This window comes from Triticum aestivum, chromosome 2B, assembly GCF_018294505.1.
Source record: "Triticum aestivum cultivar Chinese Spring chromosome 2B, IWGSC CS RefSeq v2.1, whole genome shotgun sequence".
In the NCBI taxonomy this organism is placed as follows: Eukaryota; Viridiplantae; Streptophyta; class Magnoliopsida; order Poales; family Poaceae; genus Triticum; species Triticum aestivum.
The window spans coordinates 177,957,422-177,981,852 of NC_057798.1; the positions used below are offsets into that span (position 1 = coordinate 177,957,422).

A 24,431-nucleotide genomic window follows, 5' to 3' on the forward strand; every position below is an offset into this window, starting at 1 on the left:
CCAGCCTCTTTGAACACCCAGCAGTCTCTATTGGTGTGGTTTGCTGGTTTGTCCCGGGTGCCATGAATTTGGCACGAGCGTTCCAGTATGCGGTCCAGACTGGACGGTCCCTGATTGTTTCTTTTGAACGGCTTTTTCTGCTGACCGGATTTGGAGTCGCTGAATCTGGCGTTGACTGCCGTGTCTTCAGCGTTGTCGCTGTTGTTCTGTCGCTTATGTCTGTTGCGTCGTGGTTTGCCGTTATTGTCACGGGCATCCGAGGTGCCTGAGTGTGGCATGGTGCTACCACGAGCCAACCAGCTGTCTTCGCCCATGCAAAAGCGGGTCATTAGTGTCGTGAGTGCTGCCATGGACTTGGGATTTTCCTGGCCGAGGTGTCGGGTGAGCCACTCGTCACGGATATTATGCTTAAAGGCCGCCAAGGCTTCGGTGTCCGGACAATCGACTATTTGGTTCTTTTTAGTTAGGAACCGAGTCCAGAATTTCCTGGCTGACTCTCCGGGCTATTGATTAATGTTGCTCAAGTCATCGGCATCCGGTGGTCGTACGTATGTGCCCTGGAAGTTGTCGAGGAATGCGTCTTCCAGGTTTTCCCAACTTCCAATGGAATTTGCCGGCAGACTGTTTAGCCAATGTCGGGCAGGTACTTTGAGCTTAAGGGGAAGATACTTGATGGCGTGTAGATCGTCTCCGCGGGCCATGTGAATGTGGAGAATGAAATCTTCGATCCATACTGCGGGGTCTATTGTTCCATCGTATGATTCGATGTTTACGGGTTTGAACCGTTCTAGGAATTCATGATCCATCACTTCGTCGGTGAAGCAGAGGGGGTGTGCGGCGCCTCTATGCCGGGCTATGTGGCTACGCAGTTCGAAAGGGTCTGGGTGGCTGTATTCGGCCCGGCCGGACTTGTTGATAGTATATCCAGCGTGACGGTCATCTCGTGTGTTAGGGCGCGCCCCCGTGATCCGTAGATTGATCTTGGTTGTCCGGCTTTGTTTTCCAGTATATCTTGCAGGTCTTACCTATTGCCCCGGGCCGTAGTGTATTGGTGTGGGGCGCGGGCTGGTATTCAGGCTGATATGCCGTTTTATCCCGGCCACGGGGTGGCCAATCAGCCGTGTGGCGCTCGAGTCCATATTCCTCAGCTGCCAGGACTTCTGTCCATCTGTCTGTGAGCAGGTCTTGATCAGCTTGGAGCTGCTGCTGCTTCTTTTTCAGGATCATCGCGGTGGCCATGAGCCGGCGCTTGAAGCGCTCCTGCTCCACGGGGTCCTCAGGTACGCCGAACTCGTCGTCACCGATGCTAATCTCGTCTTCAGAGGGGGGCATGTAATTGTCCTCCTCTGGATATCCGTCCGCCTGTTCGTCTAGGCTGAGTTGCCCGTCTTCCTGCTCGGCCTGCTCGAAGGCGGGCTGATCAGGGTTGTACTCCTCTTCGGCAGCATCCAGATTGTTTTCATCTCCTGTGCTGGTATTGCTATGGCGGGGCTTGGAGCGGCGCTGATGACGCCCATGCTTTGCTTTCTTCCCTGAGGGATTATCCTCCGTTGCCTCATCGCCATTGGTTTCTTTCGGAGTGTCCACCATATATATATATCAAATGAGGAGGTGGTTGTCCACCGCCCCGTGAGCGGTGGTTCCTGTTCTTCTCCTGCATCGTCGTCCATACCGTCGATGTCTTTGGAGTCGAAGTCAAGCACGTCGGTTAAGTCATCGACCGTGGCAATGAAGTGGGTGGTGGGTGGGAAACGAATTCCTTCGTCGCCCGCTTCCCACTCGAGCCGGACATAGTTCAGCCAAGAGTCTCCTAACAAGGAAAGAGACTTCAACGAGTTCAGCACGTCGCCGAAGGGCGAGTGCTGGAAAATATCCGCTGCGGTGAACTCCATTATAGGAGCCCAACCAGGTTCGGCGGGCTCAAGAGCGCGCGGACTGGAACCTACAGCCAGATACGAGTTCGGGGGTCCGGTGTCATAGGATTCTCTAGGGGTGAGGCATGTGTTTGGCTCTAACGCCGATGAATGTGCGGCCTGCGGGATGGGGTCCATCCACCCGTCCTTGGGCAACGCAATCTGCTCCGGGGCTACTAGGGGGTGATATCCCGAGCATTGTCCGACAGCAGGTCTAAGCCATGCTCATCGTGACTGTCCGACGCTCCTGGCACAGGCCCAAATCCATTAAAGATCAAGTCTCCGCGGATATCCGTTGTGTAGTTCAAGTTTCCGAACCTGACCTGGTGGCCAGGGGCGTAGCTATCAATCTGCTCCAGTTGGCCAAGCGAATTGGCCCGCAGCGCGAAGCCACCGAACACGAAGATCTGTCCGGGGAGAAAAGTCTTACCCTGGACCGTGTTGTTGACGATTGAAGGAGCCATCAAGCCTTGCAGCGACGACACAGAGGAACTCTCAATGAAAGCACCAATGTTGGTGTCAAAACCAGCGGATCTTGGGTAGGGGGTCCCGATCTGCGCGTCTTAGGCTAATGGTAACATGAGGTAAGGGGCACAATGTGTACCCAGGTTCAGGCCCTCTCGATGGAGGTAAAACCCTACTTCCTGCTTGATTGATATTGATGATATGAGTAGTACAAGAGTTGATCTACCACGAGATCGTAGAGGCTAAACCCTAGAAGCTAGCCTATGATGATTATGATTGTGATCGTCCCTCTAAGGACCAACCTCTCCGGTTTATATAGACACCAGAGAGGGCTAGGGTTTACATGGAGTCGGTTACAAGGAAGGAAATATAATATCCGGATCACCAAGCTTGTCTTCCATGCAAAGGAGAGTCCCATCCGGACACGGGACGGAGTCTTGAGTTTTGTATCTTCACGCTTCAACAGTCCGGACAAAGTATGCAGTCCGGCTGTCCGGATACCCCCTAATCCAGGACTCCCTCAGTGATGCCAGACTCCGCTAGTCGGAACGCGCCGATAATGATGGCGTAGTCCTTGCCGTCCCAGAACTCGTGCTGACCGACGATGTTGCAGCGGCCGCCGGTCCGCTTCTCCTCCGCGGTGGCGCCGGGCCCGCGCGTCGTGAAGGAAATATGCCCTAGAGGCAATAATAAAGTTATTATTTATTTCCTCATTTCATGATAAATGTTTATTATTCATGCTAGAATTGTATTAACCGGAAACATGATACATGTGTGAATACATAGACAAACTTAATGTCACTAGTATGCCTCTACTTGACTAGCTCATTAATCAAAGATGGTTATGTTTCCTAACCATAGACATGTGTTGTCATTTGATTAACGGGATCACATCATTAGAAGAATGATGTGATTGACTTGACCCATTCCGTTAGCCTAGCACTTGATCGTTTAGTATGTTGCTATTGCTTTCTTCACGACTTATACAAAAGTTTCTGCAACTATGAGATTGTGCAACTCCCGTTTACCGGAAGAACACTTTGTGTGCTATCAAACGTCACAACGTAACTGGATAATTATAAAGGTGCTCTACAGGTGTCTCCAAAGGTACATGTTGAGTTCGCATAATTCGAGATTAGGTTTTGTCACTCCGATTGTCGGAGAGGTATCTCTGGGCCTTCTCGGTAATACACATCACTTAAGCCTTGCAAGCATTATAACTAATGAGTTAGTTACGGAATGATGTATTACGGAACGAGTAAAGAGACTTGCTGGTAACGAGATTGAACTAGGTATTGAATACCGACGATCGAATCTCGGGCAAGTAACATACCGATGACAAAGGGAACAACGTATGTTGTTATGCGGTTTGACCGATAAAGATCTTCATAGAATATGTAGGAGCCAATATGAGCGTCCAGGTTCCGCTATTGGTTATTGACCGAGAATAGTTCTAGGTCATGTCTACATAGTTCTCGAACCCGTAGGGTCCGCACGCTTAAGGTTTCGATGACAGTTATATTATGAGTTTATAAGTTTTGATGTACCGAAGGAGTTTGGAGTCCCGGATGAGATCGGGGACATGACGAGGAGTCTCGAAATGGTTGAGACGTAAAGATCGATATATTGGACGACTATATTCGGACTTCGTAAAGGTTCCGAGTGCTTCGGGTATTTATCGGAGTACCGGAGAGTTACGGGAATTCGCCGGGGAGAAGTATTGGGCCTTATTGGGCCATACGGGAAAGAGAGAGGGGCTGCCTAGGGCAGGCCGCGCGCTCCCCCATGGCCTAGTCCGAATTGGACTAGGGGGAGGGGCCGCACCCCCTCCTTCCTTCCCTTCTCTCTTCCCCTTCCTTGACTCCTACTCCTACTACTTGGAAGGACTACTAGTTGGACTAGGAAAGGGGGAATCCTACTCCCGGTGGGAGTAGGACTCCCCTAGGGCGCGCCATAGAGAGGGCCGGCCCTCCCCTCCTCCACTCCTTTATATACGGGGGCAGGGGGCACCCCATGGACACACAAGTTGATCTACGGATTGTTCCTTAGCCGGCGGTGCCCCCCTCCACCATATTCCACCTCGGTCATATCGTCGCGGAGTTTAGGTGAAGCCCTGCGCCGGTAGAACATCATCATCATCACCACGCCGTCGTGCTGACGGAACTCATCCCCGACGCTTTGCTGGATTGGAGCCCGGGGAACGTCATCGAGCTGGACGTGTGCTGAACATGGAGGAGCCGTACGTTCGGTGCTTGGATCGGTCGAATCGTGAAGACGTACGACTACATCAACCGCGTTGTCATAACGCTTCCACTTATGGTCTATGAGGGTACGTGGACAACACTCTCCCCTCTCGTTGCTATGCCATCCCCATGATCTTGCGTGTGCGTAGGAAATTTTTGAAATTACTACGTTCTCCAACAGTGGCATCAGAGCCTAGGTTTTATGCGTTGATGTTATATGCACGAGTAGAACACAAGTGAGTTGTGGGCGATACAAGTCATACTGCTTACCAGCATGTCATACTTTGGTTCAGCGGTATTGTTGGATGAAGCGGCCCGGACCAACATTACGCGTACGCTTACGCGGGACTAGTTTTACTGCCGTGCTTTGCACACAGGTGACTAGCGGGTGTCTGTTTCTCCAACTTTAGTTGAACCGAGTGTGGCTACGCCCGGTCCTTGCGAAGGTTAAAACAGCACCAACTTGACAAACTATCGTTGTGGTTTTGATGCGTAGGTAAGAACGGTTCTTGCTAAAGCTCGTAGCAGCCACGTAAAATTTGCAACAACAAAGTAGAGGACGTCTAACTTGTTTTTGCAGGGCATGTTGTGATGTGATATGGTCAAGACGTGATGAGATATAAGTTTTTGTATGAGATGATCATGTTTTGTTGAAGTTATCGGCAACTGGCAGAAGCCCTATGGTTGTTTCTTTCTTGTATAAGATGCAAGTGCCAAATAATTGCTTTACTTTATCGCTATGCGATAGCAATAGTTGCAAGAGCAATAGTTGGCAAGACGACCATGTGACGACACATTGATATAGATCAAGATAATAAAGATCATGGTGTCGTGCCGGTGACGATAGAGATCATGACAGTACTTTGGAGATGGAGATCAAAGGCGCCAGATTATCATGGCCATATCATGTCACATATTTTGATTGCATATGATGTTTATCTTTTATGCATCTTATCTTGCTTTGATTGGCGGTAGCATTTTAAGATGATCTCTCACTAAAAATTATCAAGAAGTGTTCTCCCTGAGTATGCACCGTTGCCAAAGTTCGTCGTGCCCAGACACCACGTGATGATCGGGTGTGATAAGCTCTACGTCCATCTACAACGGGTGCAAGCCAGTTTTGCACACGCAGAATACTCATGTTAAACTTGACGAGCCTAGCATATGCAGATATGGCCTCGGAGAACGGAGACCGAAAGGTCGAGCGTGAATCATATAGTAGATATGATCAACATAGTGATGTTCACCATTGAAAACTACTCCATCTCACGTGATGATCGGTTATGGTTTAGTTGATTTGGATCACGTGATCACTTAGATGACTAGAGATATGTCTGTCTAAGTAGGAGTTCTTAAGTAATATGATTAATTGAACTTAAATTTATCATGAACTTAGTCCTGGTAGTATTTTGCAAATTATGTTGTAAGATCAATAGCTTTCATATGTTTATTTTGATATGTTCCTAGAGAAAATTGTGTTGAAAAATGTTAGTAGCAATGATGCGGATTGGATCCGCGATCTGAGGTTTATTCTCATTGCTGCAGAGAAGAATTATGTCCTTAATGCACCGCTAGGTGACAGACCTATTGCAGGAGCAGATGCAGACGTTATGAACGTTTGGCTAGCTCAATATGATGACTACTTGATAGTTTTGTGCACCATGCTTTATGGCTTAGAATCGGGACTTCAAAGATGTTTTGAACATCATGGACCATATGAGATGTTCCAGGAATTGAAGTTAATATTTCAAGCAAATACCCGAGTTGAGAGATATGAAGTCTGCAACAAGTTCTATGGCTAAAAGATGGAGGAGAATCGCTCAACTAGTGAGCATGTGCTCAGATTGTCTGGGTACTACAATCGCTTGAATCAAGTGGGAGTTAATCTTCCAGATAAGATAGTGATTGACAGAATTCTCTAGTCACCATCACTAAGTTACTAGAACTTCGTGATGAACTATAGTATGCAAGGTATGACAAAAACGATTCCCGAGCTCTTCGTGATGTTGAAATTGACGAAGGTAGAAATCAAAGAAGAGCATCAAGTGTTGATGATTGACAAGACCACTAGTTTCAAGAAAAGGGCAAAGGGAAAGAAAGGGAACTTCAAGTAGAATGACAAGCAAGTTGTCACTCCCGCGAAGAAGCCCAAAGCTGGACCAAAGCCTGAAACTGAGTGATTACACTACAAAGGAAATGGTCACTGGAAGCAGAAATGCCGTGAATATTTGGTGGATAAGAAGGATGGCAAAGTGAACAAGGGTGTATTTGATATACAGGATATTGATGTGTGCCTTACTAGTGTTTATAGTAGCTCCTGAGTATTTGATACTTGTTCGGTTGCTAAGATTAGTAACCCGAAACAGGAGTTACAGAATAAACAAAGACTAGTTGAAGGGGAAGTGACGATGAGTGTTGGAAGTAGTTCCAAGATTGATATGATCATCATCGCACACTCCCTATACTTTCGGGATTAGTGTTAAACCTAAATAAATGTTATTTGGCATTTGCGTTGAGCATGAATATGATTTGATCATGTTTATTGCAATACATTTATTCATTTAAAATCAGAGAATAATTGTTGTTCTGTTTAAATGAATAAAACCTTCAATGGTCATACACCCAATGAAAATAGTTGGTTGGATCTCGATCGTAGTGATACACATATTCATAATATTGATGCCAAAAGATGCAAAGTTAATAATGATAGTGCAACTTATTTGTGGCACTGCCGTTTGGGTCATATCGGTGTAAAGCGCATGAAGAAACTCCATGCTGATGGGTTTTTGGAATCACTTGATTATGAATTATTTGATGCTTGCGAACCGTGCCTTTTGGGCAAGATGACTGAAACTCCGTTGTTCGGAACAATGGAACAAGATACTGACTTGTTGGAAATAATACATACCGATGTATGCGGTCCAATGAGTGTTGATGCTCGTGGTAGGTATCGTTATTTTCTGACCTTCACAAGATGATTTGAGCAGATATGAATATATCTACTTAATGAAGCACAAGTCTGAAACATTTGAAAAGTTCAAAGAATTTCAGAGTGAAGTGGAGAATCATCGTAACAAGAAAATAAAGTTTCTACGATATGATCGTGGAGGAGAATATTTGAGTTACGAGTTTGGTCTTCAATTAAAACAATGTGGAATAGTTTCACAAACTCATGCCACCTGGAACACCACAATGTAATGGTGTGTCCGAACGTCGTAATCGTACTTTACTAGATATGGTGCGATCTATGATTTCTCTTATCAGTTTACCACTATCGTTTTGGGGTTATGCATTAGAGACAGCTGCATTCACGTTTAATAGGGCACCATCGAAATCCGTTGAGACGACACTGTATGAACTATGGTTTAGCAGTAAACCTAAGTTGTCGTTTCTTAAAGTTTGGAGTTGCGATGCTTATATGAAAAAGGTTTTCAACTTGATAAGCTCGAACCCAAATCGGAGAAGTGCATCTTCATAGAATACCCAAAGGAAACTGTTGGGTACACCTTCTATCACAGATCCGAAGGCAAAACATTCGTTGCTAAGAATGGATCCTTTCTAGAGAAGGAGTTTCTCTCGAAAGAAGTGAGTGGGAGGAAAGTAGAGCTTGATAAGGTAATTTGTACCTTTTCCTGAATTGGAAAGTAGTTCATCACAGAAATCAGCTCCAGTGATTCCTACACCAATTAGTGAAGAAGCTAATGATGATGATCATGAAACTTCAGATCAAGTTACTACAGACCCTCGTAGGTCTTCCAGAGTACAATCCGCACCAGAGTGGTACGGTAATCCTGTTCTGAAAGTCATGTTACTAGACCATGATAAACCTACGAACTATGAGGAAGCGATGATGAGCCCAGATTCCGCGAACTGGCTTGAGGCCATGAAATCTGAGATATGATCCATGTATGAGAACAAAGTGTAGACTTTGATTGACTTGCCCGATGATCGGTGAGTCATTAAGAATAAATGGATCTTCAAGAGGAAGACGGACGCTGATAGTAGTGTTACTATCTAGAAAGCTAGAATTGTCACAAAAGGTTTTCGACAAGGTCAAAGTGTTGACTACGATGAGAGTTTCTCACTCGTATCTATGCTTAAGTCTGTCTGAATCATGTTAGCAATTGCCGCATTTTTATGAAATCTGGCAAATGGATAGACAAAACTGCACTCCTTAATGGATTTATTTAAGAAGAGTTGTATATGATGCAACCAGAAGGTTTTGTCAATCATAAAGGTGTTAACAAAATGTGCAAGCTCCAGCGATCCATCTATGGACTGGTGCAAGCATCTCGGAGTTGGAATATACGCTTTGATGAGTTGATCAAAGCATATAGTTTTATACAGACTTGCGGTGAAGCCTGTATTTACAAGAAAGTGAGTGGGAGCACTACAACATTTCTGATAAGTATATGTGAATGACATATTGTTGATCGGAAATAATTTAGAATTATTCTACAAAGCATAAAGGAGAGTTTGAAAGGAGTTTTTTCAAAGAAAGACCTCGGTGAAGCTGCTTACATATTGAGCATCAAGATCTATAGAGATAGATCAAAGACGCTTGAAAAGTTTTTTCAATGAGTACATACCTTGAGAAGATTTTGAAGTAGTTCAAAATGGAACAGTCAAAGAAAGAGTTTCTTGCCTATGTTACAAGGTGTGAAAATTGAGTAAGACTCAAATCCTGACCACAGCAGAAAATAGAAAGAGAATGAAAGTCATTCCCTATGCTTCAGTCATAGGTTCTATAAAAGTATGCCATGCTATGGACCAGACCTATTGTATACTCTGCCCTCGTTTGGCAAGGGAGTACAATAGTGATCTAGGAGTAGATCACTGGACATTGGTCAAAATTATCCTTAGTGGAATAAGGATATGTTTCTCGATTATGGAGGTGACAAAAGGTTCATCATAAAGGGTTATGTCGATACAAGTTTTGGCACTGATCCAGATGACTCTAAGTCTTGATCTGGATACATATTGAAAGTGGGAGCAATTAGCTAGAGTAGCTCCGTGCAGAGCATTGTAGACATAGAATATTTGCAAAATACATACGGCTCTGAATGTGACAGACCCGTTGACTAAACTTCTCTCACAAGCAAAACATGATCATACCTTAGTACTCTTTGGGTGTTAATCACATAGCGATGTGAACTAGATTATTGACTCTAGTAAACCCTTTGGGTGTTGATCACATGACGATGTGAACTATGGGTGTTAATCACGTGGTGATGTGAACTATGGGTGTTAATCACATGGTGATGTGAACTAGATTATTGACTCTAGTGCAAGTTGGAGACTGAAGGAAATATGCCCTAGAGGCAATAATAAAGTTATTATTTATTTCCTCATTTCATGATAAATGTTTATTATTCATGCTAGAATTGTATTAACCGGAAACATGATACATGTGTGAATACATAGACAAACTTAATGTCACTAGTATGCCTCTACTTGACTAGCTCATTAATCAAAGATGGTTATGTTTCCTAACCATAGACATGTGTTGTCATTTGATTAACGGGATCACATCATTAGAAGAATGATGTGATTGACTTGACCCATTCCGTTAGCCTAGCACTTGATCATTTAGTATGTTGCTATTGCTTTCTTCATGACTTATACAAAAGTTCCTGCAACTATGAGATTGTGCAACTCCCGTTTACCGGAAGAACACTTTGTGTGCTATCAAACGTCACAACGTAACTGGGTGATTATAAAGGTGCTCTACAGGTGTCTCCAAAGGTACATGTTGAGTTGGCATAATTCGAGATTAGGTTTTGTCACTCCGATTGTCGGAGAGGTATCTCTAGGCCTTCTCGGTAATACACATCACTTAAGCCTTGCAAGCATTGTAACTAATTAGTTAGTTACGGAATGATGTATTACGGAACGAGTAAAGAGACTTGCCGGTAATGAGATTGAACTAGGTATTGGATACCGACGATCGAATCTCGGGCAAGTAACATACGGATGACAAAGGGAACAATGTATGTTGTTATGCGTTTGACCAATAAAGATCTTCGTAGAATATGTAGGAGCCAATATGAGCGTCCAGGTTCCGCTATTGGTTATTGACTGAGAATAGTTCTAGGTCATGTCTACATAGTTCTCGAACCCGTAGGGTCCGCACGCTTAAGGTTTCGATGACAGTTATATTATGAGTTTATGAGTTTTGATGTACCGAAGGAGTTTGGAGTCCCGGATGAGATCGGGGACATGATGAGGAGTCTCGAAATGGTCGAGACGTAAGGATCGATATATTGGATGACTATATTCGGACTTCGGAAAGGTTCCGAGTGATTCGGGTATTTATCGGAGTACCGGAGAGTTACGGGAATTCGTCGGGAAGAAGTATTGGGCCTTATTGGGCCATACGGGAAAGAGAGAGGGGCTGCCTAGGGCACGCCGCGCGCTCCCCCATGGCCTAGTCCGAATTGGACTAGAGGGAGGGGCCGCACCCCCTCCTTCCTTCCCTTCTCTCTTCCCCTTCCTTGACTCCTACTCCTACTACTGGGAAGGACTACTAGTTGGACTAGGAAAGGGGGAATCCTACTCCCGGTGGGAGTAGGACTCCCCTAGGGCACGCCATAGAGAGGGCCGGCCCTCCCCTCTTCCACTCCTTTATATACGGGGGCAGGGGGCACCCCATGAACACACAAGTTGATCTACGGATCGTTCCTTAGCCGTGTGCGGTGCCCCCCTCCACCATATTCCACCTCGGTCATATCGTCGCGGAGTTTAGGCGAAGCCCTACGCCGGTAGAACATCAACATCATCATCACGCCGTCGTGCTGACGGAACTCATCCCCGACGCTTTGCTGGATTGGAGCCCGGGGAACGTCATCGAGTTGAACGTGTGCTGAACACGGAGGTGTCGTACGTTCGGTGCTTGGATCGGTCGAATCGTGAAGACATACGACTACATCAACCGCGTTGTCATAACGCTTCCGCTTACGGTCTATGAGGGTACGTGGACAACACTCTCCCCTCTCGTTGCTATGCCATCACCATGATCTTGCGTGTGCGTAGGAAATTTTTGAAATTACTATGTTGCCCAACACGTTGGGTAGCCATTTTTGTCGATCTTCCAGCCGTGCGGAAGACGGCAACCCGGCGGCACGAGGAGCCCATACCGGAACAACTCCTTTGTCTCCGGTGTGCTCAGGCTCGATGGCCACGCGCTTAGGCCATCGTTGCCGCCGGTGCCGGAGCTGCTGCCACGGTGGAAAGACATCTCACCGGCGGGCTCTTGGGACGTGGATGTGACAAGGAATCGGGGGAAGAAGTGGTGTGAGCGGCGACGGGCGGACGGGGTGCTTTTTATAGGGCAGACGGTGAGGCAGCGGGCGGACGGGGAGTAATTGCGACGGGCGGGTGGGTGGGCAGCATTGATGCCCACGGAATGCGACGGGGCGGCAAGTGGCGGGACGGCAGTCAAGGGGGGGGCGGCAATCGATGGGACGGACGGGACGGGGCGGCGGGGCCGTAGTCCACGCACCACGACGCGTTTTCACCAGGCGACGCGTCGCGGATTGACCAACTGTCACGGTTTGACCATCGACGCACTTTGACCACCGACGCGCGTACACGTACGTACATCGCCCCAGTGTAAAGAAAACACCGTCCGACGCGCGTACACGTACGTACGTCGCCCCAGTGTAAAAAAAATGTCTACGACGCGGGAGCAGTACGTCGTCGGGCCTGTGCGGCACGTCGCGGGGGCGGGGCTGGGGGAGGGGGAGGGGGAATGACCATCTACCCTTTTTTAAGTTTTCAGGTGAAGGGTATAGGACGATCTGGACCGTTGATGTGTCCAGGGGAGATTGTACCAAAGAAGAAGTGTCATCAATATCTAAGCAAAATACACTGGCATACAAAGGAATTCCCCATCAAACAAACTACTCTCCACTATACACGGGCTTCCTCTTCTCAGCAAATGCAGCTAGGCCCTCAAGGTGATCCTCCTGCATGTGCAGCAGCTGCTCGTAGCATTCCCCTTCGACAGCCAACACGGAGCCAATGTCTGCTATCCCATTCCTCCATCGATGGCCTTCTTGGCCATTCTTACCCCTAGAGAGTATCATCTAGTTCTACTAATAATGTGTATTGCACGCCATCCCCCTCTTTGGCTACCTCATGTGGCAAACCACCAATGGCTTAATTCCGCAAACATTGTGCATGTTCCTGCCATTCCACAAACCTACAAAGGAGGGGGCAGAAGAAGCCATACTGGCAGTCCACCACGGTAAGTAGAACCATAATATTATCAATGTGTCCTCAACACTACTCACCACAATCTAGACCTTGCTTCTTTCCTACATATATAATTCACCCATTAGTTAAAGAAAAGTTATACTTCCTCTGCCCAGAATTAGTTGACGCTCAAACGGATGTATCTAGCACTAAAATACGTCTAGATACATCTGTTTGAGCGTCAACTAATTCCGGACGGAGAGAGTACATAACAAAAAAGGAATAGTCGGTTATATATATTGTGACCAACTTACCTTTTTTCCTGTGGGGGGTGGGTAACCCACCCTTCCCAATGTTGAAGAATAGCAGTGACTCCAACCTGTAGATGCACATCACTGCAGATCCCCACTCGCACTCATGCCCAAGAAGAAGAGGTACATCCGCCAAATCCTCTAATCAGTCAGTATAGTTGGCAGCTGACATGTTTGGCAAACACTCGACAAGCGCATATAGGTTGTATGTGCAAGGAGTGGTGGAGCTTCATGGGAGGCAAAGGGGGCCAATGACACCCCCCCCCCCCACTCTAGGAAACTCTTGAGTGTACCCGTGTACCCTAATTACTAGGCTTGAATATCAAAGATTTCTCATAGTTCATACATAACTTACCCCCCCCCCCCTCAATAATCTTCATCAAGCTTCGCCACTGTGTGCCAACATCTCCGGTTAAGTGTTTCTGCCCCGTGGCAAACCTGTGAGGGGAATCTGCTACCATCTTCCCCAAATATATGAACAATCCATTGACAACCTTGTTGAATACATTGCTGCACTGGTAGGCACCTTAGAACCATTGACCTTAATGGCAGCTTTGTTCCGGGTCGAGTGAGATAGAATGTCCTGGTCAGTGAATGCTCGGGTACAAAGTTCGTAGTACATGTACACCCTCTTCCTTGATGGGCATACGACCCGTGCATCCTGGAAGGCTTCATTGAGACATGCCCTGCATGTAGATGCATCTATACCAGGCTGACAATACCCCAAGCCATATACCCTCCTCCCCCAGGAACAGAGAACCTTTCGGCCAAACAAATCTGGGGAGGAGGACACCGCGTTGGGTAGCCCTGCAGACAACTCCTCCAAGCTCTTCTGGTAGCTGTTGGGCACTGTGTAATTCCCATCACATTCAAGAGACTCTGGTGAAAACAACAAAAGCAAGGGCAGCTACTGCTGGCATCTTAATGCCTGCGGCAATAAAGAAAATGTCGGTTAATTTGCAATTTCATTCAGAACGATTGTACATGAACATGTTAAACAGACATCCTGCAAATTGAGTTGGTCCTAGGAACAAAATTAATTAGGTAGAACATATAAGAGAACATCTAGAGTAGGGGGGACAATGGCCCCCTTTGCCCCCATGAAGCTCCGCCATTGTGTCTGTGCACCTTGCAGGTAATGCAAATGATGATAAACTTCACACAACTAGATCTGGCAAGGTGTCGAGCAAAAACTGTGAACCAGAAGGGTAGCTCATGATGTTAACATGAAAGGCTCAGGATCAGCGAGACGGTGACTTCCAACTTGGCAATCTCACTATATTTTTTCTCAATGCATGTTAGTTATTGTGTAAATTAGTATAGATATGGTTAATTTGAAGTTGAGGAAAGAAACAATATTAACATGAAAGGCAATCAGTTTGCTCATTCTACTTTTGCCTCTCATCTGCCTACTTATATATAACTGGGTGATTTATCCCAAAAAATAACTGCACGTTTGATGTTAATTGGTTGCTTCCCTGGTTTAATAGTTGTTGAACTTCTGCACATCTTGCTTTCAGAACCACCAGTCTGCACACATGGTACAAACTCTATGTCAATCTTTTATCAGTTTTCTCATGTTATATTTAAGTTTTTTTGGTCTCTGGTCATTGAAATGGAAATTGTGTGCTCGTCTCATGCAATAAAAAATAACTGTGAGCTTTTTTTTAAAACGGGGGCAAAAGATTTGTCTCATCCATTAATTAAGAAGGGGTTTAGAGTTGCTTTTACAATGAAAAGCGGAAAGAAAGATTACAATGCCGCTACTCTCCCGGCATGATTTGACCCAAGTGCTTTGCGCCCGCGGTTACCCAAAGGTTGGCCTCACTCTATATGTTTGAAGGCAAGATGGACGGAAGCGTCGACTTGTGACGAAACACCCCTGCATTTCTCTCACACCATATGGTCTAGCATGTTAGCATAGTGAGGGAGGCAATCGCCTTCCGGTTCGGCATATTGGCGGCCGACATGTTGAGCCACCGGTCCTTGATGGAGCGCATCGTGGTCCAGGACGAGATGTCGAGGTAGTCGAGCTTGAACCATCCCTTGATCACCCACTAATTGCATTGTTGCCCTGATTACCATGAGCCACAAGGTTCTTAACTGCCATGATTGAAGAAACGCAAGCTGCTCGTCATGATTCTGACTAGTGTGAGATTTTGCGTGGAGACTGCCACAAACCGGCATTCGCAGAATGCCAGCATAGATGAGATACTAACATGATGAAAACCTAAGATAAATGAAACAGATGGCACCGAACTAACCGATGATTCTGAAGAAAAAAATTACAATTTATTCATCAGGTAGGCAGGCTCCGTACCATCTACAACATCAGGAGCATTAGCAGATTCAGCTAATTTACTGAACCCACTCCCACGGTTCAGAAATATCTCCAGACTTGTGGACTGTGCGGTACCTTCTTTACTATATCACCCATATTTTGATTGTCGTTCCAATGATCAAGTGGGAATAAGAAAGGCTTCACATTGTTCCAGGCCATCTACTATGATAAATCTCTAGTGTCCCTTTGTACAGTACTATACCATGATTGAAGAAAGCAAGCTGCTCGTCATGATTCTGACTAGTGTGAGATTTTGCGTGGAGACTGCCACAAACCGGCATTCACAGAATGCCAGCATAGATGAGATACTAACATGATGAAAACCTAAGATAAATGAAACAGATGGCACCGAACTAACCTAGGATTCTGAAGAAAAAAATTACAATTTATTCATCAGGTAGGCAGGCTCCGTACCATCTACAACATCAGGAGCATTAGCAGATTCAGCTAATTTATTGAACCCGCTCCCACGGTTTCAGAAATATTTCCAGACTTGTGGACTGTGCGGTACCTTCTTTACTATATCACCCATATTTTGATTGTCGTTCCAATGATCAAGTGGGAATAAGAAAGGCTTCACATTGTTTCAGGCCATCTACTATGATAAATCTCTAGTGTCCCTTTGTACAGTACTATGTTGAACGTGCGTGTTTGGTTGGGGAGGAAGGCGAGGCCAGCTAGTTTTGCTAAATTTTCGAGACGTGCGTGTGTGCATGTTCCTTTGTACAGTGCTGTGTTGAACTTCTTTGTAGGCAACGGAAGATGGCCTGGCGGAGAGAAGGGATTGAGCAGAGAAGAAATACTGCGGTCTCTGTCCAGGCAGAGTATCGTGCCAGAAATTGTGTTATGAAAAAAGAAGTTAGATTAAAAAAGATATTGACCAGAGTGGGATTTGAACCCACGCCCTTTCGGACCAGAGCCTTAATCTGGCGCCTTAGACCAACTCGGCCATCTGATCATTTGTGCTGTACTTTTATTTTCGCACTATTTAAAAGTTCAGCCAGCCGTGGCCGCGCCTTGCAAAAGGAACAGTGCACCGCAGAGACACACGAGGACTTTTGGTGGATTGGTGCACTGGTGTATTTGTCTTTTGAGAGCGTGCCACAGAGGGGGAGAGTATCCTGTGATACGGGAGTTTAGATGCTTCCATGATACGGGCTTTTGGGCCATCGGATCTTAGATCCAACGGTGTATGAGAAGCTGCTGTACTTGCGCGCATTTTTCAGATTCTATGAGGGCTTTCTTGGAAAATATCTGGTGCTTAGGTGCTCCCGTGCCACCTCGGCCGTTGGATCTCAAATCCAACAGCTCCCGTGGCACCCCTCATATCCAGTTTAAATGCGAGGCGGACAAACTGACCCCGCCGCAAATTACACCAAAACTATCAAATCGTTCCTTCTCTTTCCGCCGCCCTCCAACCTTTCCCGCGCCCGAGCCCTTGCCGCCCGCCCCCCTTACTTCCCGTCCTCACCACCGGTCCCGATCCACCGCCGTAGATGTCGTCCAGCCCATCCCCGACCGCGCGGTGGAGACGCAGTGCCTCCCGCCGCCCTTCAACCTTTCCCATGCTCGAGCCCTCGCCGTCCGCCACCCTTACTTCCCATCCTCACCATCGGTCCCGATCCACTGTCGTAGATGTCATCTAGTCCATACCCGACCGCCGCACCGGAGGCAGCCCGCCTCATCCGTCGGCGTCCCTTCCTTTGGCTCCGTCTTGCAAGGCAGAGAACGTTGCCGGGAAGATGCAGCGACGCCGACAACGAGAGAGGGAGGCGGCGGTGGCGTCACAGGGAGGTGCGGACATGGGCGAGCAGCTGTCTCCCCAGACGCGCCCGGAACCCCGCACCCCTTCCATCCCAGCGCTGACGCGGATTACGCCGTCCGACCACGTTAGGACAAAGGAGGATTCGAGGGCCGGCTGGGCCATTCTGGAGAGCTTTTTACCCACGCAGATGCCGACAGTCGACATATGTGACTCGCCGCGACTCGTTCGGGCGTGAAAGATCACGTAAAGGAAATAATTGGACAGATGGGCAACGGAGATAAAAGAAGAGGAAAAAACATAACTGAAACACAACATAAGAGCAAGGCAGGGATGAAGGAAGAAGAAGATGAACAATTGTCGGAACTCGTGGAATAAGTTTTGCAACAGAACGGGGGATCTAGGATACGCACAGGTAGACACGTGTACAAGTAGGGCCCATAGAAGTATTTATACAAAATAAACACGTATATTGTTTCGTATTCAGACTGTTAAGAATTTTGATCTATTTTTCAACAATTTACTTTCTAAAATCCGGATCACGGTGCAGATGGATGACTGCATGCATTTCCGTAGGTGAATGCCCCCGCACTTGTGTGCCCCTATGCATTTTCGCGGTTTCAGTAGGCTTTCCGTCTATATTGAAAGCGTACAAGTGCGCCGGAGCACACTGTTCGTTCTTATTGTACGCTCATCTGTCGATGGAGAATCGTATCATCCTTGATAGGGCGACGGAAGAGTGATCGATCGGCATAAATGAAGCATCCCCTTTTATCGCCCGTTCATATGCCCTTGCAGCCGTCGTGATCGTCCGCTGTTCCGTTGTTCCGTCTGCAGCCGAATATCGAATGGCCCGTGCCGAGGCGTACCGCATCGTCTCCCCTCCTAGCCGATGACTCACAAATATCCCATCCCCATGCATGGTGGTCGACCGGAGACACGTTTGCGTGTGCTTAATTTCGCCCTAACACCTGTATGCTCCATCTTATTGGCCAGAGCCCTTTTTTTTTGCGAATTTGGCCAGAGCCTTCAGGTCAGTGTCGTGTGGATTGAGGAGTATGCAACAAAATCTTCCTGGCGAACCTCGGTTCGGGGCTTCTGAGCCAGCCGCTGTGGCGCCATGTCGGCCGCCCGAGGACTGGAAGGACCCCCCACGGTGCCGAACTTTTTTTTGGCGGGGAAGTGCCGAACCCATGTATGATGTACTACTAGTACCATGTTGGATTCAAAACTGCAACCGTTTATCGGCTCGTGACGACGATCGGCTGCAGCAGAGAAAAGAGAAAAAGGCAAGTCTCGCAGACAGCGTGCTGCGCGATCGGATAATTGCAGTGCAAATCAGCAAAAGAAACGGCAGCCAAGTTGCACGAAATCACGCGAGCACCCGGTCTGAATGCTCGGAATTTCAGAAGCTCGGTGCCTTAGCAGTGTTATTCTTTTCTTGTCTGAACCACAAAACTACCGGATGAAAGAAAGGCACCAGCTCTTTTTCTTTTCTTTTAATTAGTTTTCTTGACGGGAGAAAAGGCGCCCTTTCTGTCGAGAAACGGGGAATGACAAAGCCGCTTTGAGGCCGTCAGCCGGCCGGTCAAACGCAGCAGCGATCCACGGAGGAGCATCAGCGCGCGCCCGCCCGCGCGGCGTCCCGCATGATGGACGCGTGCGTGCCGCACTTTCCCCCGGGGTTTTAGCCGACATGATTCAAAAGCCAGGGAGACACCAAGCAGATTTTTTAACAACGGCGGAATCATCATGGGTATCATCAGCAGGCGGCAGCGCACGGGGCCGGAGACCCCGCACTCCAGCGCAGACGTCACAGTCCTCCCCCGCTCCCTGCGCGCGTCCGTCCGTCCACCCTTCCGAGCCGTCGCTGCCAAAGCCCGGGCGCCGGATATGGTCGCCGGCCAGCCGGCCACGTCCCCCTACGCCGAACCGGCTAACCGCGTGCGCGCTGCCGCCCTGACCCCGACGGCGAGTCGGCTGCTAGCGGGCTGCCGATACAGCGAACCCAACGGGTCAGCGACGACTTGCACAAGTTTGGTTTATCTGGAGAGTTTATTCGATCGATTCATGTCTTTTTCCGCGAGGATAATAGTAATCAAATCAGTTGAAGTCTTATTAGTGTTGTAGGAACATGCATGTGGCGTTCGATCGGTTGCACCCATCGGAGGCGGGAGTACGTCTCGACGGGCGTTTATGTGACCAACGAGTAACCATCCGAACTAAGCTAATTAATGGAGATGGCTTGGTACTTAGATATGCCGGTCAACTTTCCCGGAATTCCCAGCCAAGTAAGATAAGGCGGCTTGCTTAACTTAGGATTGAGCCACACTCAACCAAGCCGCCGTCCGTCCGTGCCCCCTCCAGTCGCTTCCAGGAAGCGCCGAGCCGATGCCACAGCCACACGGACCGGACTCATTCCTTCGTTCAGCCGGTCGGGTTCGAATTGAATTCGATCCCCCGGGACAAATACCGGAAGGGGAAAGGGACAGCGGGCAGGGGGCGGGGGGCAAGGGCAACAAACCGCTATACCGAACGAACCAACGAATTGTGGTCCACCCGTTGCCATGGATGGATGGATTCCGGGGCGGGGCACCTTGGCTTGCCTGCTGCCCGCTCCATCCCCGTTGCTTGCTTCAAGCATATCGATCGACGTATCCACGTCAAGCTATCTATACGGCCGGGACCGGCCGGGGGCGGCGTGTGACACGCGCTGCCGGCATAAGGCCCACGTTTCCTGGCCCTGGCAGTTGGGTCCGTCCAAATGTGTCCCCCGATCTGGCGGTGTGTCCTGCAGCAAACCAGACCAGGGTTCGTGCAAAAAAAAATCAGGATCCAGCCAGGGTGAACACTAGAACTCTGGTACAGTAGTAGTTTCAAAAGGAACTCTAGTAGTAGTAATATAATAACGGAATGAGTACAGAATCGTGTCAGTTCACCGGGGGCAGTGTGTCAGTCAGTCAGTGAGTGGCTGGCCAATAATACTACATCTACGTAACCTGCTACGTGATGCTACGTAACCTTCCATCTAATTCTCTCCTCCCCCCTGATTTTCATGGGTGCGGGGCCCCCTCCCTCCCCTTCTTTCAATTAGAATTTGCCAAATCAGCAGCATTACGTAAACCTTACGTAGCTTTGCGTGGATGTAGCATTGCTCGTGGCTGGCTCTGCTTTTTATTTTAACTGGCGCCACGTACGGGGCCGCGTGTGCGTCGACCGGTCGATTTCAGGGGTTTACCGACGTGGTGTGTTGTGGTTGCATCGTTGGTGCAACCGTGCAGCGGCGCGCGGGCCGGGACACCGGCGACGCCATCGCGGGAGATTGGTCGACGGGGATGGCCGTGGCGGGGAGGTCTGTCCAACGAACGAACCCACCCGGGTCATGGCTGCTCTGCTCGCGTCAACATTTTTCAAAACCGTCGCCATCCTCACTTTCCCTCCACAGTTCGTCCGTTCGCTCACCTTCTGCTCCAAACCCTCGGCGCCAAGCCCCCACACCCGTTTTCTTCTCCTCCTCCTCCTCCCTCCCTCTTATCCTCTCCGCCACCGCGCCCCCGTATAAGTAGCAGCGCGCACTCCATTACGTTAATCCCATTCCCACCTCCAGCGCGAGCCAGAGAGCGCCTGAATATATACTGACTCCCTCCACGCACGCACGCGCTGCCTAGAAGCTTGCGAGGACGAGGAGCAGGTACCGAGGAGAGGAGATACGCGCTGCCTACAAGCTTGCACCAGGGCGAAGCGATTCTTGCTCTTGGGAGAGGAAGCGCGGAGGGCGGTGGTTTCTCATGGCGGTGACTGCGACGACGGCCGCGGCGGCGGCCACCATGCTGGCGGCCGTGATGGCCATCTTCCTCTCCTTCGTGCTCTGCTTCTACATATTCCTCTGCGCCAAGAGGTCACGGGGAGGGGCGCCGCCGCCGCCGGGGAGCGGCGTGATGGCGCACCTGCGCTACTTGTTCTGCGGCGGGGACGGGAGGGCCGGAGCGGGGGACGGCGTCGCCCCCTGGTTCTACGACGGGGGCCTGGACGACGCGTCCATGGCGTCGCTGCCCCGCAGGGAGGTGGCCAAGGGGGAGGCCATGGACTGCGCGGTGTGCATCACCGAGCTCGCCGCCGGGGAGACGGCGCGCGTGCTGCCCCGGTGCGGCCACGGCTTCCACGTGGACTGCGTCGACATGTGGCTCAAGTCGCACTCCACCTGCCCGCTCTGCCGCTGCCCGGCCGTCGACGCGCCGCCCCTACCGCCCGCGCCGGTCCAGGCGCCGGAGGCCGACCAGGAGTCGCCCAACTTCCCCACCAACGTGCTCTTCTTCGGCTCCCAGGACGACGTCAGCACCGGCCGCGCGCAGCCGCAGCAGCAGCAGCAGCAGACTCCCGCCACAACGACGCCTCAATCAGCGCCAACTCCGTCGCAAGCGCAAGCGTGCGGTCTGCGGCGGCTTCTCGGGTGTGGCGGCGCATCGCCGCCCCCGGCGCCTCAGGAGGAGGACGCGGCCAGGGACATAGAGATGGGGCTCGCCGGCGGCGAGAGCAGCGCGTCGTCGCGGCAGACGAAGCCGTCGCAGCCGGCGGGCTCAGGCTCATGTTGACGCCTGGGCTGGCACGGTGGACTTTTCCTCCTCCAACCTTTTGTGATGTGCCGTCTTCCTTGCGTGGCGTCATCGCAAGTTTTCCCAGCGTCTCTCGGTTACTCGGTCTCGGAGTAAAAAATTGTACATATTTTTATAGATGTGTGACGTACATGTGGATAGAATGATCATGTTCCGGCATGACACCACAAAGAGAAGAAAACAAGTTTGCCCCTCCATACATTTCGTCGTTCCTTCTCGTTCTTCCTACACGCCATTGTTTTCAATTTTGCAACTTGCAAGCGGTCAATTCAGCTGCAGCAGCGACAGCAACCCACTATACCGTTATTCAGTTATACTTGCATTCTCTGTCGACCTGCAACTGCAAGCCTGCAACTGTAAGCAGCGGTGATAGTACTAGTAGTATATTCACCCTGCCAAACTTGTTGTCCGGCTCTTGTTTTTCTCTGGCCACCCGTTGCGAATGTCAAATTTGTGCCAAAATTGTCATGTCACTCCCCCTCAGAATGCGGCACCTGTCAAAGAGCCAGGGACCTCGCTCGCTACGCACGTACGCGCCAAAATTGGAGATTTGACAGGCGATAAGCTGAGAAGAACATGTATGACTGCACATTGTTCGCCAACTCCGCAAGTCCGCATTATCAACCACCAGTCCACCATCACCATAGCCAACTGATGCACTAATCAACCACTACTCCTGAAAGAAACAAGAAAATCCAGGATTTCTTTTGCATATTTGTTTCATTAGTGCTTTTCGAAGGAAGAAAAAGAAACTGTTTCGTTAACCCGTTTTGGTTGCCTCATATAGTTGGTCTAAAAGAAGTGGGTTGACTTATAAGATGGTTGCGTTCTCCCTTTTCTTTCCGTATTTTAATTGAAAAATGATAGTTGAGTTAGCAGCAAGCATGGTGACGCCGGGTAGTTGGCCAAACAAGCAACAAGGACAGCAAAAATCAACCCAACAATTTGGAGATAGCTGAGCTAATCGTTTGCTCTCTCACTCGCAAATTAGTTATAGTATGATGCTATGATACCACCACCCAATTTTCCCTTTCGAACAAAGAAAAGTGAGTACTATATGTGGGAGAGGCCCCATGACCATGGCGCAGGAAGAAAATTCCGGTTTGCTTCCGCGAGCCACCACTGCCACCAACGGATAGGTATCTCACGTACGTGTCCTTCTCAGGCCTCGCCGTCGAACAAACACGAAGAATGCGAATACATCAGCATCGATCACACACACACACACACACACACAATAAAAAATCTTGGGTTCTTTTCATATTTGCCTGGCTCGCTCGTCGTCTATCCATGGCTTCTTTATCTTTAGCAGATTATATGTGATGCTCGCCAGACCCTCTGCTCTCCTAGATAATGGAACTGCTGCAACAAAACTGATGATGTTTTGTTTCATAATAATTGAAGCCCTGGCTTACCAACTCTGTAAGCAGCTTGCTTGGCGACCACAGACCTTCCAAGAGGGAGATCTTTCTAGACGGTTCATGGCCGAGCCTATCTGCACAACACATCCCTTTCTTCATCAATGTCTTTGTTGTATCTTAATCTGATGTTGGCCTCTCGGCAGGGAAAATAAAAGAGATTCCGAAGATGATCGCTCGATGGGTGCATCAAGAGGCGAAATGAGCTTGAGGCTCTCGGCATGTCCAACGTATATGTCGACAAGAGTGATAATCGCGATAACCCTTATCCAGATCATGTCGCTTTCCTCTTAGGTTAGGCTTGCTTACACGCTGGCCGCCGGAACAGGCATGCCGTGTCTGATATTTTAATGCGAAAAAAAAAACTGATTAGCGCCGTCTGGACATGACAGAAATGGTTGAGGACTAGATTAAAACTGATACTATTACGAAGTTGACTGCATGTGTAGGTGTGGATTTGTTCGGGGATTTCTAGCGGTACAGGTATGGCATGCATCGGTATGGACCAATAGGGTGTGCCACGGAAAAGATGAGTACATGAGGGGTCATGGGCCTGAAATCGACATGGATCCGTTCTCCGTCGAGCTCATGGACGGCGCTTTCGGAATCGGGATAGTTTTTACAGCATTTCGAACATGAGATGTGGCTGCAGTTTATCACGTTGAAATGCCTCGCAGTCACAGGTCCCGGCGGTATATGCCCGCGATGGATCAGCTCGGGCTCGGAGGAAAAAATCATGGTCGACTAGTATCCTACCACTGCAGCTCTGAGGATTATTTCCAGTCCGGCGGTTTATCCTCTCAGGTTCATACTCCTGCCAATTGGTGCGAGAGAGAGTAGAAAACGTGCGGAAAGCAGGCCAGAAGGGTGGTGGTCAGGCCACCATGCATTTTTCTTTGGTTTCTTCTTCTACCCTGAAAAGCAGAGGGAGAAGTTGCCGGCATGTGGAGAACAGAAGACGGCTGCAGGCTCCGAAATGGGCGACCGAGGCCGAATTCCAGGGTGGCCTCCGGAGCGCAGGCGCAGCTATAACCTTTAGTTTGGAAGCGCCTGCTGTGGCGCCAATGATGGGTCAAAGTTCCAAGACCTGATTAGTCCTGCTTGCCATCATCTAATCTAAGATTAACTAAGGAAGTGCCTGCCTGAATAGTAGTAGTAGTACTGTGTCC

General features: G+C 48.9%; 1 protein-coding gene and 1 non-coding gene across 2 annotated transcripts; one reads left to right on the forward strand and one right to left on the reverse strand.

Moving 5' to 3' along the window:
• Positions 1 to 16,346: 16,346 nt before the first annotated feature.
• Positions 16,347 to 16,427, reverse strand: TRNAL-AAG (transfer RNA leucine (anticodon AAG)). Its single transcript has one exon. It is a non-coding gene; the product is annotated as a tRNA-Leu (tRNA).
• Positions 16,428 to 20,711: 4,284 nt separating this feature from the next.
• Positions 20,712 to 22,041, forward strand: LOC123044202 (E3 ubiquitin-protein ligase EL5-like). Its single transcript, XM_044466872.1, has one exon. It carries the CDS (start codon positions 21,020 to 21,022, stop codon positions 21,821 to 21,823), a length of 804 nt encoding a protein of 267 aa, XP_044322807.1. The 5' UTR covers positions 20,712 to 21,019; the 3' UTR covers positions 21,824 to 22,041.
• The last annotated feature ends 2,390 nt before the right edge of the window (positions 22,042 to 24,431 follow it).

Coding starts and splice junctions, on each gene's coding strand:
- LOC123044202 (XM_044466872.1), top strand. CDS start 21,020: ATGGCGGTGACTGCGACGACGGCCGCGGCGGCGGCCACCATGCTGGCG.